This window comes from Eucalyptus grandis, chromosome 9 (genome assembly GCF_016545825.1).
Source record: "Eucalyptus grandis isolate ANBG69807.140 chromosome 9, ASM1654582v1, whole genome shotgun sequence".
NCBI lineage: Eukaryota > Viridiplantae > Streptophyta > Magnoliopsida > Myrtales > Myrtaceae > Eucalyptus > Eucalyptus grandis.
In genome coordinates this window covers 6,163,204-6,176,746 of record NC_052620.1, presented here as the reverse complement: position 1 = coordinate 6,176,746, position 13,543 = coordinate 6,163,204, and the positions used below count along the sequence as shown (strand labels likewise).

Sequence of the window (13,543 nt, the reverse complement as noted above, 5' to 3'; positions counted from 1 at the left end):
TTAAATAAATTACCGGTAGCATTCAAGTGATCAATTTTTTTTTATATTTATAAGACTTAAGTGAGCAAAAAAAGAAAGTTTTAGCACTCAAGTGAGTGTCATGAAAATGAACGCACTCTACCATTTTTTATCCTCTTAGTTTGGAGGGTGGACTTAAGATTACATCAAGCTCTATTCTTTACTAGTTGTTTAACAGTTTTGTAAAAGCATCACACGCATAACTTGCAGTTCATTATTTTATAAATCAAAGTGTTCCTCCATACATTGACCAGCTCTATTTATTTTTCAAAAAATTGATAATATTGCGATATATAACCAATCCTCTCCCACTAAGTCTATGTTAGAAATGTTTATATTGGCAAAATGTGTCATGCAGGTACATATTTAAAAGTATTTTTTTACCTAAATAATTTTTTTTGGCGAAATGTGTTATGGAAGTACGAATTTGAAACTTTTTTACCTCATATTTGCTTAGTGAAGAAATGGATGGTCGAGATATATTTGTTTTGAAGAAAAATGCCAAAATCATATATCACCTTCTGGTCCATGACTATTTATATACCTCTACTTTGAAATTTGCATCGATTATTGTCATGTCCATATTTATGAAAATGCAATTTTCTTTCCATAAAATCTTGTACTTACTCAAAATGATACAGCCAATTAAAAAATTAGGGATATTTCGACTTTTTTTTTTCAAATATAGGAGCTATGCTTAAAATTATGTGTGAAAATTGCAAATAAGAGCTTGTAATGTCATTATTTTCTCAAAGAAATGTTTGAAGTAAACAATAAGAGCCTAAAATACTATCAATTTTTCAAATAAGGGTATAAAGTAGATTTTGTTTCAAATAAATGCCTAAAATGACCATATCAATTTGAAAAGAGGACTCGAACTCACCCATTGGTGGATGGCAATTTCATCTTTTAAAATTTTCCTTTCTTTTTTTTTTTTTTCCATAAAAAAACAAACTAAAAAAACAAAAGACACACGGGAGGGAGAGCTCCCTCTTGCCTGCGGCCGCCATCCCTCATCGCCAACCAGAGGCAAGGGCTTCTGGCCTTCACCAGAAATGAGAAAGGGTTTAAAGTGCCCTCATTTTTCTGGAAAAAAAAAAGATTTGAAGTAGACATTATTTCAAATAAGGGCTATGAGTGCCATCATTTTTTTAAAAAAAAAAGTATGAAGTGTATATTATTTCAAATAAAGACCTAATGTGCCGTATTTTCTCAAATAAAGATATGAAGTTGACCTTAATAAGTGACTAAAGGGATTACATCAATCTCAAAGAATAAACCCGAACTCACTATTTGATGGACGGCAATTTCGTCTGTTTAATCTTTTTAACTTTTTCCTTTCTTCTTTCTTTTTTCTTTCCATAAAAAAGAAAAAAAAAAGAAACATACAAAAGGGAGGCTCACCAGTGGCTATCACCCCATCATTGGTGGGGGTGATGGTGATGGCCCATGGAGTCGCCAATGCCAAGGCGAGGCCTCATGACCCTCGCCAACAAGTTTGGGGCTCTAGGCAAGGGTCGTCCACCTTTTCTCATTTCTAGCGAGGGCCAATGGGTTCTGGCAAGGACCAACGAGCCCTTGCCTCTGGTTAGCGAGGGTCATTGGCCCTCACCTTGGTACTAACGAGGTGCTAACTATCCCGTCAACCATTGTTGTTGCCCTACTGGTGATGGGGCCATCGCCCCGATTCTCCTACCGATATTTTTGCTTTTTTTTTTTTTTTTAACTTTATATTTTTTATTCTTAAACTAATTTTATATAATTTAAATAAAAAAGTGTTTGAATGAAAATATCACTAATCGGTTAGAATATTTTGATATTTTAGCCGACGAGATTAAGCCTTTATTTGAAATAATTATAATCATTTCACGGCATTATTTGAAACAATCTTAGGCCATTATTTAAAATAATGTCCACTCCATATCTTTATTTGAGAAAATGAGAACATTTCAAATGATTATTAGGAATCTTATCAAAATATGCGTATGATATTAATTAATTGAAAAAAAGAAGAGATATATTTTCGATATTTTGCCTTTTTCAATTTCATTCACCATTCTAGTGATCCAAAAATCTCATAAATATATTTCCCCAACAGAGAGAAGGGCCGACATAGCCCCCGTCTAATCAGGAGAGCCGAACAAAGCGCACTCTCTCGCGATTTCTCTCGGCCGTTGCTCTCGCCGAAAAACCCTAGAAATCCGAGACCAGCCCCGCCCCGCCGCCGCCACCGCCACCGCCACCGTCGTCGCGGCGGAGGACGACCTAGGGTTTCCTTCCATCTCCGCCGGAGGGGGCCTTCGCTCGGCTCGGGTGCGATTCGATGGACTTCGACGAGTACGAGTATCTGGAGAAGACGGTGGAGGGCCAGGACGACCGGGAGAACGCCTCCAAGCCGTCGAGGAAGAGCAAGGACGGGGCTTCGGAGAAGGGCGACAAGAGCTACCGGAAGCGCGATGTGGACGTGGACGCGGACGGCGAGGACCGAAGGAGCAAGAGGTCCAGGAACGGCGAGGAGGAGAACGGCTCCAGGAGAGACCGCGAACGCGACCGCGACCGCGACCGGGACCGGGACGAGAAGGACAGGGCTTCCCGCAGGGACAAGGACAAGGACCGGCATAGGAGTGGCAGGGAGGGCGATAGGGAGAGGGAGAGGGAGAGGGATGGGGAGAGAGAGAAGGATCGCGAGCGAGAACGGAGTAGTAGAGAGAAAGAGAAAGAGAAGGAGAAGGAGAAGGAGAAGGAGAAGGATAGGGATAAGGAGAAGGAGAAGGAGAAGGAGAGGGAGAGGGAGAAGGAGCGGGAGAGGAGGGAAAGGGAGAAGGAGAGGGAGAGGAGAGAGAGGGATAAGGAGAGGGAGAGAGAGGAGAAGGAGAAGGAGAAGGAGAGGGAGAGGTCGAGGAGGAGCAGCAGCCATTCGCGGAGGAGTCGGAGCACTAGTCGGCCGCGGTCGCAGAGGAGCAGTAGCCGCTCGCTGAGGCACGATGCTGATTTCGAGAGGGAAAGGGAGATGGAGTTTCGCGACAACAGGTTTGTCTTTGCTTCCCTGATGTCCTTTGCAGATCATGTAGTTGAGATGGTGTTGCTTTGTTGAAATTTCGGAAATTACTGCCTAAAAAGGGTGGCTTGCCACTGAAAATTTGGTTGCACTAGAGGCTTGCTGTTGTGGAGCAGTTATTGAGTGAGCTTCATCACCTCGACTAAGCTAGCGTTAGAACAAAGAGGAAGGTTATTGGGTGTTGGGCATAAACTTTTGTGACTGCAGTTTTCCGTCTGGAGTGAATTTTGAATTTTTAGGTTTTAGGGAAGTTATTTTTAAGATTCAGATATGATAGTGGCTTTTGTTATGGGTTTTGTATTGTCAGCATGAACTTATGTCGTCTGTTACCTCTAGAGGTTGCTTCCTCAATAACAAGGATGGATGTTTTGCACACCCCTTGCCAGACTTTGTGTACCTGCTGCTCTGTGTCTCTCTGTACCATTGATATTGTGATACTGGTCTGAAATCAGCTCGATGCTTTTATTCTTTTGAATGTATAGCCGCATATATTGTCTTGTGTATTACTATGCGTGTTTGTTAACAGTGATAAATCTGTTGTGAACTACAAAGTGTTGCATCCTGATTTTGTTTGGAGGACCTAAACATGAGACTCAGCTGGATTCTGAAGTATTAGGAAATTATAGCTGGATCTAGACAATCAACTACTGTGATTCTATAACCCAGCTAAGTAAGCTATATAATTAATTTTTGGAAAATCAATATGTTTCTCCTTTTCCCCCTGGCCTTTCCTCAATACACCATTAGCCATTGGATTCGCCTTCTCAAGCTGTTCGTCCTAATCACTGGTTTGTGGAACTAGAGGATTTTGACTTGGTCTACCTTAAACTACATAGTCAATGCAAAAGTTGGTTTCCTACCTGATCAGCAGGCAATGCAATGTCAACAGGCAACAGCAGTTGCTTGCTGAATCTTGTTTAATTTCCGAGCTTCATTTCTTGCAAATTTAACTTGAAATGTAGTTCAGTGATCATAGGGAAGCTCCATGCTAGGAAAGCGTTCTTTCACAGTTGTGCTTTAGCTATATAATTTAAGCACAGAGAGAAAGGGATCAATAATCTAAAAATGTCAGATATTGAATGGAATATTGAGATGTTAACTGTGGGATGAAACCATCTCTGCTTTGTGTGCATTTGTTCTGGGTGGACTTGGAGTACCTTTTATTTATTCAAGTTTTTTCTCATGGAACCAGCTGTCACCCGATAAGAATGAAATCTGAAACAATGAGATGAACTACAGGAAGTAATACCTATCTATCTGCTGTTTTGGTAGAGACCGTAAGGCACTTGGCATTTCAAGCTTTGTTTTTCGTTTTAGCATGAATAGGGAGTGCTACTAATAGTAGCCTTTTAACGTAATCCTCTGTATTTTCAATCTTCTTACCTCAGTTGGCATTCTCTTTCGCTTCTGACCTAATAAAAACCTATACAAAAAACTGGTGGTGGTCATTGCTAATATCAGTGTATATAATAATATAATGGCCTTTCTCTTGGATGAAAATTCTATTTGCCCAGGAAAGTTTTCATCTGCACGAGTATTATTTAATAAGTGCATTTAATTATCTTCCAGTGGTATTAATATTGGACTGTGTTATCTTGGTTTCCTTGCACATATGCAGGAGATTTAAGGACAAGAAAGAGGCAGTGGAACCTGAAGCTGATCCAGAAAGGGACCAGAGAACAGTTTTTGCTTACCAGGTACAATTTTTTATATGATTTGCTTTAGCCAGCTTAGATTTGATGAAATGGCCATGGTGTGATCTTCTTTTTGGTGTTGATTTTACAGATGCCTCTGAAAGCAAACGAGAGAGACGCGTATGAATTTTTCTCAAAAGCTGGCAAGGTTTGGGTTTGACTGTTTATATTTGATCCCCTGAATTTTTTCTGTTTGAAGACTGAGTGCTTTAGTAATACTTAGTTTGGTGATGCTAATGTTGTTGTTTCAGCCAAAACCATTAGCTTTCTGCTTCATGGAGATTAGCTCTGCATGTTCCACTTGTCTGGTTATTCTGATTTTATGCATTTATGCCCATGAGTAGTCCCCCAACACCCCCCCTCCCTTTTTCTTTCTAATCGTGCTAATGCTGTAAGGTTTTGGACCCAATTTTAGTAATTACTAATGGCAGGACCTTTAGGTATCTTTTGGTACAATGCATAAGTATTGGAATGAGAGACCTGATCATTTTTATTCATCTGTACTTTGTTGGACTGTCTGCTCTTATCAGCATCAAAAGTATTGTGGTTATTCTATTTCTCAACGGCACAAATGGATCCTGGTTTCATAAGTTGTAATTTCCTTGTCTACAGGTAAGGGACGTCAGGTTGATAATGGACAGGAATTCAAGACGTTCAAAAGGTGTTGGGTATGTGCTTCATCACAGAAAAAGCTTTATAACATTTACATGCCTGTAGAGTATCTTAAGCATATCTTATTCGAAGGATCAAGTTTAACTGTATTCTTAAATTCACTAGCAATGCGATAATGATGAGGGATGATGGGAAAACCTTGCACTCATGTTTTATCAATTCATGCTGCGTTGCCAAGGTAGATGACATGACCCTTAGTTCCTTTTATTTTCGCCATGTCTTCTTCTTGTTACACAAAGAGCAGCGAAACACCTGTGGAAGCTATTAAATTTTTGTTGCATTCCATACTTAGTGAGTGATGGTTGTTTCATGTAGGGATAAACCAGGTATACGCATTTTCTTGCGTGGACGCTTATTGGTCTTTGGCCGATTCTGATCCAATCAAAATAACTACTACTGGTGGTTAATTTAATTTAATTGCCTATAGGTGGTGGTTTGACGATTTAATTCACTTCCTTCTGTTTTGTACCCTTTTGAGATATTGGTGCTGGTACTAGATACTTGTGAAGTTAACATAAGGGACAGCTATATTGTGGCCTGGTATTCTATCATTTGCTTCGTTCTTTTTCTCTTCTATATTACCTTTTGGCATTGCTTTCTTATATCTTCACTGCAATGAGCTAACTTCTTCTTTTCATATGAGGCGTCAGATTCATCAAACGAACCTCAGCTTGAGCTCACTTCACTAGAGTTTTTGTTTCCCTGCTTCAATTTGCTGTGCTTTGTAAGTTTTGATCACAATTTCTGGTGGCATACATGTCCTGACCAACTTAGAGGAGCCTCTTGATGCTGCAGGTATATCGAATTCTACGATGCAATGTCAGTACCAATGGCAATAGCGCTCTCTGGACAACTACTTCTTGGGCAACCTGTGATGGTTAAACCTTCGGAGGCTGAGAAGAATCTTGTTCAGTCTACCGCCACTGGTGCTTCAGGTACTGCAGGAGCATATGGAGCCACAGACAGGAAACTCTACGTGGGGAATTTACATTTTAATATGACAGAAAGTCATCTGAAAAGCGTAAGTTTTCTTTTTGTAAATCATCTCTACCTGTTTAAAGATGCTCTGCTTTTGCATTTGGACTACTACTGTAAGAGAATTAGGGGTGGGGGCAGGTCGCTTGGGTTTTTTTAATTTAATTTTGTTGTGGGCAACTTATTGGAAAGCATCATAAAGGGGAATGTAGAATATTTTTTCTTGCTTGACTTTGTTTTTAATACCAGCTTTTTTCGGACAAATTTATAATTGCCTTCTGATTCTGGAAGTTTAATTAACGTATGTACCTTGCTGTTGGGAATTAGATTTTCGAGGCTTTTGGTCCTGTTGAGCTGGTGCAACTGCCCCTTGATCCAGAGACTGGACACTGCAAAGGCTTTGGGTTTGTTCAAGTCTGTATATGTTTCTGGTTGAATTAGTGGTTGTTCCCCTGTTTTTAGATTCTTGGTGTGTTAATTGATTATCCATTGCAGTTTGCTCAGCTTGAACATGCTAAGGCTGCTCAAAGCGTAAATGGGAAGTTAGAAATTGCTGGTCGTTTTCTCAAGGTAAGCTTGTAGTCTACTTGAATCAGATCCTTCCTTTGTCATTCTTTTTGTGCTTAAACGGTTTTCTTTCATTTTATCCACTGTTCATTGATTTGTGTTTCCTCTCTTCTGGAGTTTTGCTAATTTTGTACTTTTTTAATCTACCGTACAGATTTCTTCTGTAACTGATCACGTTGGAGCACAAGATACTACAGCAAAATCTGCAGATTTGGATGATGATGAGGGTGGATTGGTAAGTGACAGCTTCATCTTATACCTTTTGTTTTTAAAGATGGTTGAGGTACAAAAGGTTGGCACTTTGGGTGCTGTAATGTGACCTTAATAGGAGCACCTTGGCACGGTCAAATGTGCATCAGAATTTTTCATCATGATGATTGGTATTTCATGCAAGAAATAGCTATTATCCGATAGTAATAGCCAAAAAATCATAGAGGAGCATAGTTGGCAACTCACAAAAAATTGAGTTTATGAAAGCTTCTTCAAGGGAAACAAGGAATCGTGTCTCCTACAGAAAGTTGAGTAAAAGATCGTGGAGCTTGCTCCTGTGTTCAAGTTTCTGGGGAGGCTTGTGAAATATAAATACTCTCGCTATGGCATTAAAGAAATGCATTATTGTTACTTGGAACTTGTGCTCTCTAGTTTATAATGGAGTAGCTCTTACTCTACACTAAGGCTAGCAGAAAAGGATCTGCTTGTTCATAGGAAAATGGAATACACTCTGTCAAAGACTGCCTAAAAGCATAGCAGCCTGAAATGTTATTGTTGATGGAATCTTAGTATGCCTGTATATCTAAGATCCCTGAAGAAAGCAAAACAAGAAGCTTGACAAGTGTGGTTTTGTTTCATGCAACAGTGTTAAACATGTTGGCTCATACTTAACAGAAATGCAGAGAGAAACATATCTGATGTGGCTGAAAGATTTATATGAACCTGCTTTGACACAACTTAGTTCAACTCTTTGAAATAGGGTACTTTGTGTTCAGGTTGGCTTAGGAAAGTAATTCTTTTTGTTTCTTGTCAAAACAGGAGCATTATCTTAATTTTTAAGAAATTATGAAAAGAGTTTAAATGGCCACGTCAATATCTGTACGTTGTTGATTGTTTGGTGGCTTTACCTTGTTAAAGGTTTCAGGTGTTCAGTGTTGAATAAGAGTTTTAACTTTGAACACCACTAGAAAAAAACAAGCAAATTGTGTGAAGCAAAGTTGTCCCAAGCATGCAAGGTTGAGATACTTTGGCCTCAAGCAGAAGTTGACACAATTTTGCATGTCCATAGAGGCTGTTGCTGTGACATATTTGCCTTGTCCTTAATGAAAAAGAAAAGAGCAGGGAAAAGAAATTTCTTATTCATTGTTGTCCATGTCTTTGCTTTTAGTTGTGGTGGTTGCGCTTGACAATTAGCGTAATTTATTCGTTATATCTGCTGCATGTGAGCTTTCTTTTTCTTTTTTTCACCATAGTTTTTAAGAATTGCCTGCTCTGGGTATGCTCCTGCTTTGGGTTGGTGGATGATATATTCTTTGTGGTATGCGCTTCATGCAGGCTTTAAATGCTCAGTCACGAGCATTACTAATGCAGAAGCTGGATCGAACTGGAATTGCCTCCAGGTTTGTTGTGCCAGCAGTATTTTTGGTTCTCCAGATAGATGATGAGTATATCTTTTAAGCATGCTTCATCACGTTTACAGTATTGCGGGTTCACTTGGAGTCCCTGCACTAAATGGAGCTCCTAATCAACAAGCTGTTAACCTGCCTCTCAACAAGCAAGCTGCTGTTCCTATGGCTATGCTTCCTGCACAAGTTATTTCTGCAGCCACCGAACCTGTTGGAAGCCCAACGGAGTGCTTGCTGCTGAAGAACCTGTTTGATCCAGCCACTGAGGTCCATATTGAGCTTTGATCTTTTTGTTCCTTTCAAGTGAAATCAACTTTCATCATACATTTTTTTTTTCTTTGTATTTTTGCCTATTCTTTTCTGGATGTTCACTCATGGGATATTCTTTCTGCAGACGGAGCCTGATTTTGATTTGGACATAAAGGACGACGTGGGAGAAGAATGTTCCAAATTTGGCCAGGTGAAGCATATATACGTGGACAAGTATGTATTCTGACCTGATATGAGTACCTTTACTAAGCTTGGGATGTCGTTAAAATTCTATTTACCTTACTGACGCCACTGATTATTGATTCCAATTCTTTTAAACATTCGTAACATCAAAACTTCTTTGTGATCTGTGTGCCCATATTAGGCACCAACTTGGAATATCCTGGAGTCAAATTGATTAAGTAGTTTCATTTGAAGCTTAAAGGTTGATATCATCATGGATCCTGCTGCAGTAGTTCTAAACTTATTTGTTCATTGTTAGCAAAATTTAGATAGACAATACTGCAGGGTTTCCAAAGATGCCGATCATCATTAGGTTAAGTTAATTGTCTCAAAATAACAATATGAGCTCTAGAGGATTTTCTTTCTGTGCAAAAGAATGGTTGCTTTTACCATGGAGCTGCTGCGGAATATTTTGGCATTTGCTTGAGCAATTATTAGATGAGCATTCTTTCATGACATGTTTAATGTGTTTGTTTTCTCAGTTGTAACTGTGCTCGCATTTTCTGAAAATAGCCTGTTCTGCATTTTGTTTTTGCAGAAATACTGCTGGTTGGGTGTATTTAAGGTTTGAAAATGTACCAGCAGCAATGAATGCTCAGCGTGCAATGCATCTGAGATGGTTTGCAGGGAGGTCAATATCGGCAATATTCATGGTATGCATTTCATCTTTGGGTTGTACCACATGGCATAGGCTTCGACACATCCATACATGATAGCTGTATGCATCAGCAAAGTATTCAAACTCCCCTTTGAATGTAGGACATGGGACTCGAGAATCTAAAACTGATTACTTTAAATTCATTCAGTGACCATGTAAAGCTACTAGACTAAATCAAGATACATGCCATGATAAGATTAACTGATCGAACAAGCAAATCCCATTTCCCCTTTCTTCTTCTTATGTACTTCTGTATATGTTTTTCCCGTCGATCATTGGTAGGTAATCTTAGAAAGGCACTTCTGCTTGTGCATCTCCACTAATTGTTAAATGACCAATTAGATACACTTTCAGTCAGCAAGTGCATTTCTCCACATTGTCATCATGAAGGACCTCCGTGCTGGTGCTGCATATGATTCCATTAGGCATCGTCTCCTTATTTATTATTATTATTATTATTTTTTTGAATCCGTTGTCTCCTTATTTGATATTACCCCGTTTTTCTTTTTTCTTTCTTCCGTTGTGCAGCCACCCCATGAGTATGAAGCAAAGTTCCAGGGGGTAGCCTGATCCGGATTGGACGGAGGATTTTATGTAGGAACAGTTTTGCTTTTGCGTTTGATGGTCTCAGTGTTTTGAAAAATTCATGTGCTTGGAGGGATCTGTAACTTTTAATTCGTCTCTTGCCTCTAGGATGGAACACTTATATGTACTCAACTGTGTATTACCAACATGAAAAATAATTTGATAAAAGCGACGAGCGGATGTAATTCTTGTACTTATCGTTGCCTTCTGCGGTTACTATCATGTCCGCAAACTTATAGGGCTAATGTCGTCTTCAATCTGAATGGGACTTATTTTTAGACTCGTCCTGATCCCGCGCGATCTTTATTGCCAGGTCGATACTGGATCAGTGTGGTGGTTAATACGCTGAAGCGATGCGGTTATCTAGTGATGTGATGGTGATTCTTCTCTAGAACATGTGACATGTGTTTATGAGGTTTGAATGTGGCATCTCCATCTTGTGGTATTAAACCTAGATTCTGCCTCCCTTTAGGAGGATAAACAGGCGGACTCAAGTGAATTGGAATCCGACGCAGCAAAATGGTTTCGCCTATCGTCGCGTGGTGCTCAAGCCACAACTACAAATCGATTAGAATGTATATCAGGCGGATAATTGTAATTCTAGTTATACCATGCCGACAGTCCGATCCATGCCAAGTACTCTAACGACGTGAGGGCATCGAACTGCTACAATCCGACCTCGCAGGAGTGTAGACCCAACGACTTTTGGAAGCGAATGTAGAAGCGAATGTGAAAGATATGGGAACGAAAAGGAAAATCGCGAAACTTTGTTAATAGTTTAGCTAATGTCCCAGGTGTCATCGAAACGCGCCTGTAGCTCAGTGGATAGAGCGTCTGTTTCCTAAGCAGAAAGTCGTAGGTTCGACCCCTACCTGGCGCGCTTTGAATTGGAATTTTGTTTTTTTTTATTTGTTCCATTTAAAATGTAATTATTTTTACCCCCAATACGAGTTGCGCTTAATCATTTTTTTTTCTGTGTCTTTGTAAAGTCCCATTACATTAATTAAGAATATTGCCTATTTTATTTTGCTTGTTTTTCAACTAGGTATTACCATTTATATCAAAAACACTCTAGTTTCTCTGTTTTTTTTTTTTCAAAGTTCACTATGTTGAAATTAGGTTTGTCGAAAATAGAAATTTTAAAAAACCTTGCTTTTTTTTTTTTCATTATCAAGCATATTTATGGAAAAACTAAAATAAACAACTTGATTAATACAATCTCATGTTTATAATCTTTTATTTTCGATTTTATATCACTATCGAACTCAAGTTTCGTTTTATTATGTATATGAAGGAATGATTAGATGAAACAAATGGAAAGTCCCTCTTTAAAGATTTGTCGAAACAAATCACAATTACATTCTCCATCGAAAATTTAAAACACGAAATTTAATTAAATCAAAGCTTTGCATAAAATAGGTTAATTTTTAAAATGCCAATTAAATTTCATTCATTTTGAATTGGAAAAACTTATATAATTTATGGAGTGTTGTGAATAAAAGTTTTTTGTGTTTTGGATTAAATTAAATTATTAACTTAAATTTTTAAGTGAATGCGAGTCAAATTTATTGATGGGTTTGAACTTAAGTTCTCTATTGAAGCTCTCTTTAGGTGAATATATAGAAAATATGTTATTCCTCTTCCAATAAATGCATGGACTTTAGTGAATATATAGAAAATATGTTGTTCCTTCGCAATAAATGCATGGACTGTGAAGATCACAGCTTTGACACCTAAATTTTTTAGATTAATTTTTGCTAAATAAAAAAATAAAAAAATCATAATCACATGGCATATAATTTAGGAAAATTTTATTTTTTGTTATATTTCGTTAAGATTTTTCACATATTTAGGTAATATATACTAAGAGATGTACTTTTGCACAAAAAGGAGAATTTTCTTGATGGAATATGCAAAAAATATTTCAATGATATATTTAGGGGATCGTGCCCAAGCAAAATTAGAAATGAAATCTACCCTAAGATACAATTTTTTGGCTTATAAAAAGGGGTCACGTACGGTAAATTTGGGGGGTTCTTTTCCGTCAAAAAAAGGGCGCCGAAAAGAGCAAAAACTGAAAAAGTAAGTGAAGAGAGAGAAAAAGTAAAAAAAAGAAGGTAAAAGAAAAGGTAAAAAGGTCCCCCTTGCGCGACTTCATCTTCCCCGCTGGGGGGCCTTCGCCGGCCCTGTCGCCGTCGAACCCCGCCGTCGCCGTCGCCGTCGCCGATCTCCGTCCGCGAGCGCTCGAGCCGCCGGTCTCTACCCGCGAGCCCCGTCGACCTGCGCCGCCCCGACGCCGAGCCCCCGGAGCCTCGACGACACGCCGCCGCCTGCTCTGGCCCGCGACCCGCCGCCTCCGCCTCGTCTCTGCCCGCGCCTGCAACAGGAACCCACGGACGCCGCGCCAATCCCTGCCGTTGCAACCCACCTCTGCATATCTGTCTCCGCCATCAGATCCCAAGCCACCGGTGACCCGGAGTCGCAGCCGAGCCGAGATCCAGCCGCCGGAGTACCTCCGCTTGCAAATCCGAGGTCCCCGACGACAGAAGGCCCGGACCCAGCTCGACGCTTCCCTTTCGCCGGTGCCGAGCCTCATCGAAGACCCAGATCTTACGCCGCCTTCACTCCGCGCCGCGACGCTCGCCCCCGATCCGGTTCTCTCACTGGACGCCGCGCCCAACAGCCCGATCCAGACGCCGGAGCTCCTCATCGCAGCCACCAGAGGCCTCCCGCCGTCCCTGCAGCGCCCCGCCGGCTGAAGCCCGTGATCCGAGCGCCCCGACGCAGCCCCCGCGACGCAGGCCCGTGCTGACCCACGACAACCGCCTCGCTGGAGCCCTCGCCGGAACCCTAGCCGGCGATCTCCCCTCGCCGGACCGGCCACCAGCTTTATTTTTCTTTTTCTTTTTCAGAAAAAAAGAAAAGAAAATTTAGGCATTCTCTTTATCTTATTTTTGTTTTATTATTTTTGTTGTTTTATTTTATCTTTTTAGTGTAATTATTCCTTTAATGTGAAATTGAAATTCTATGATATGAAATTGCCTGCCTCCGATTTTCGAAATTAGTGATTAAAAAATTAAATTAGTTTTCTTAACAAATATTTAAAAAATGTAGTTTTAGGGTTTGCATGCTCATAATAAGAATTTTATTTCGAATTTTCAAAAAAATCAACTCAATTATTTAGGTTGCTAGTTTTTTTTTTTTTTTA

The 13,543-nt window shown here is 39.8% G+C and overlaps 1 protein-coding gene and 1 non-coding gene across 2 annotated transcripts; both read left to right on the top strand.

Moving 5' to 3' along the window:
* Positions 1-2,125: 2,125 nt before the first annotated feature.
* LOC104418174 (RNA-binding protein 39) lies at positions 2,126-10,532 on the top strand. Its single transcript, XM_039301795.1, has 13 exons — positions 2,126-3,048; positions 4,695-4,773; positions 4,862-4,918; positions 5,383-5,438; positions 6,238-6,463; positions 6,745-6,831; positions 6,913-6,987; positions 7,139-7,219; positions 8,530-8,594; positions 8,675-8,867; positions 8,995-9,083; positions 9,631-9,745; positions 10,279-10,532. Exons 1-13 carry the CDS (start codon positions 2,342-2,344, stop codon positions 10,318-10,320), a joined length of 1,872 nt encoding a protein of 623 aa, XP_039157729.1. The 5' UTR covers positions 2,126-2,341; the 3' UTR covers positions 10,321-10,532.
* Positions 10,533-11,142: 610 nt separating this feature from the next.
* On the top strand, positions 11,143-11,215 carry TRNAR-CCU. The gene has a single exon. It is a non-coding gene; the product is annotated as a tRNA-Arg (tRNA).
* Positions 11,216-13,543: the final 2,328 nt, after the last annotated feature.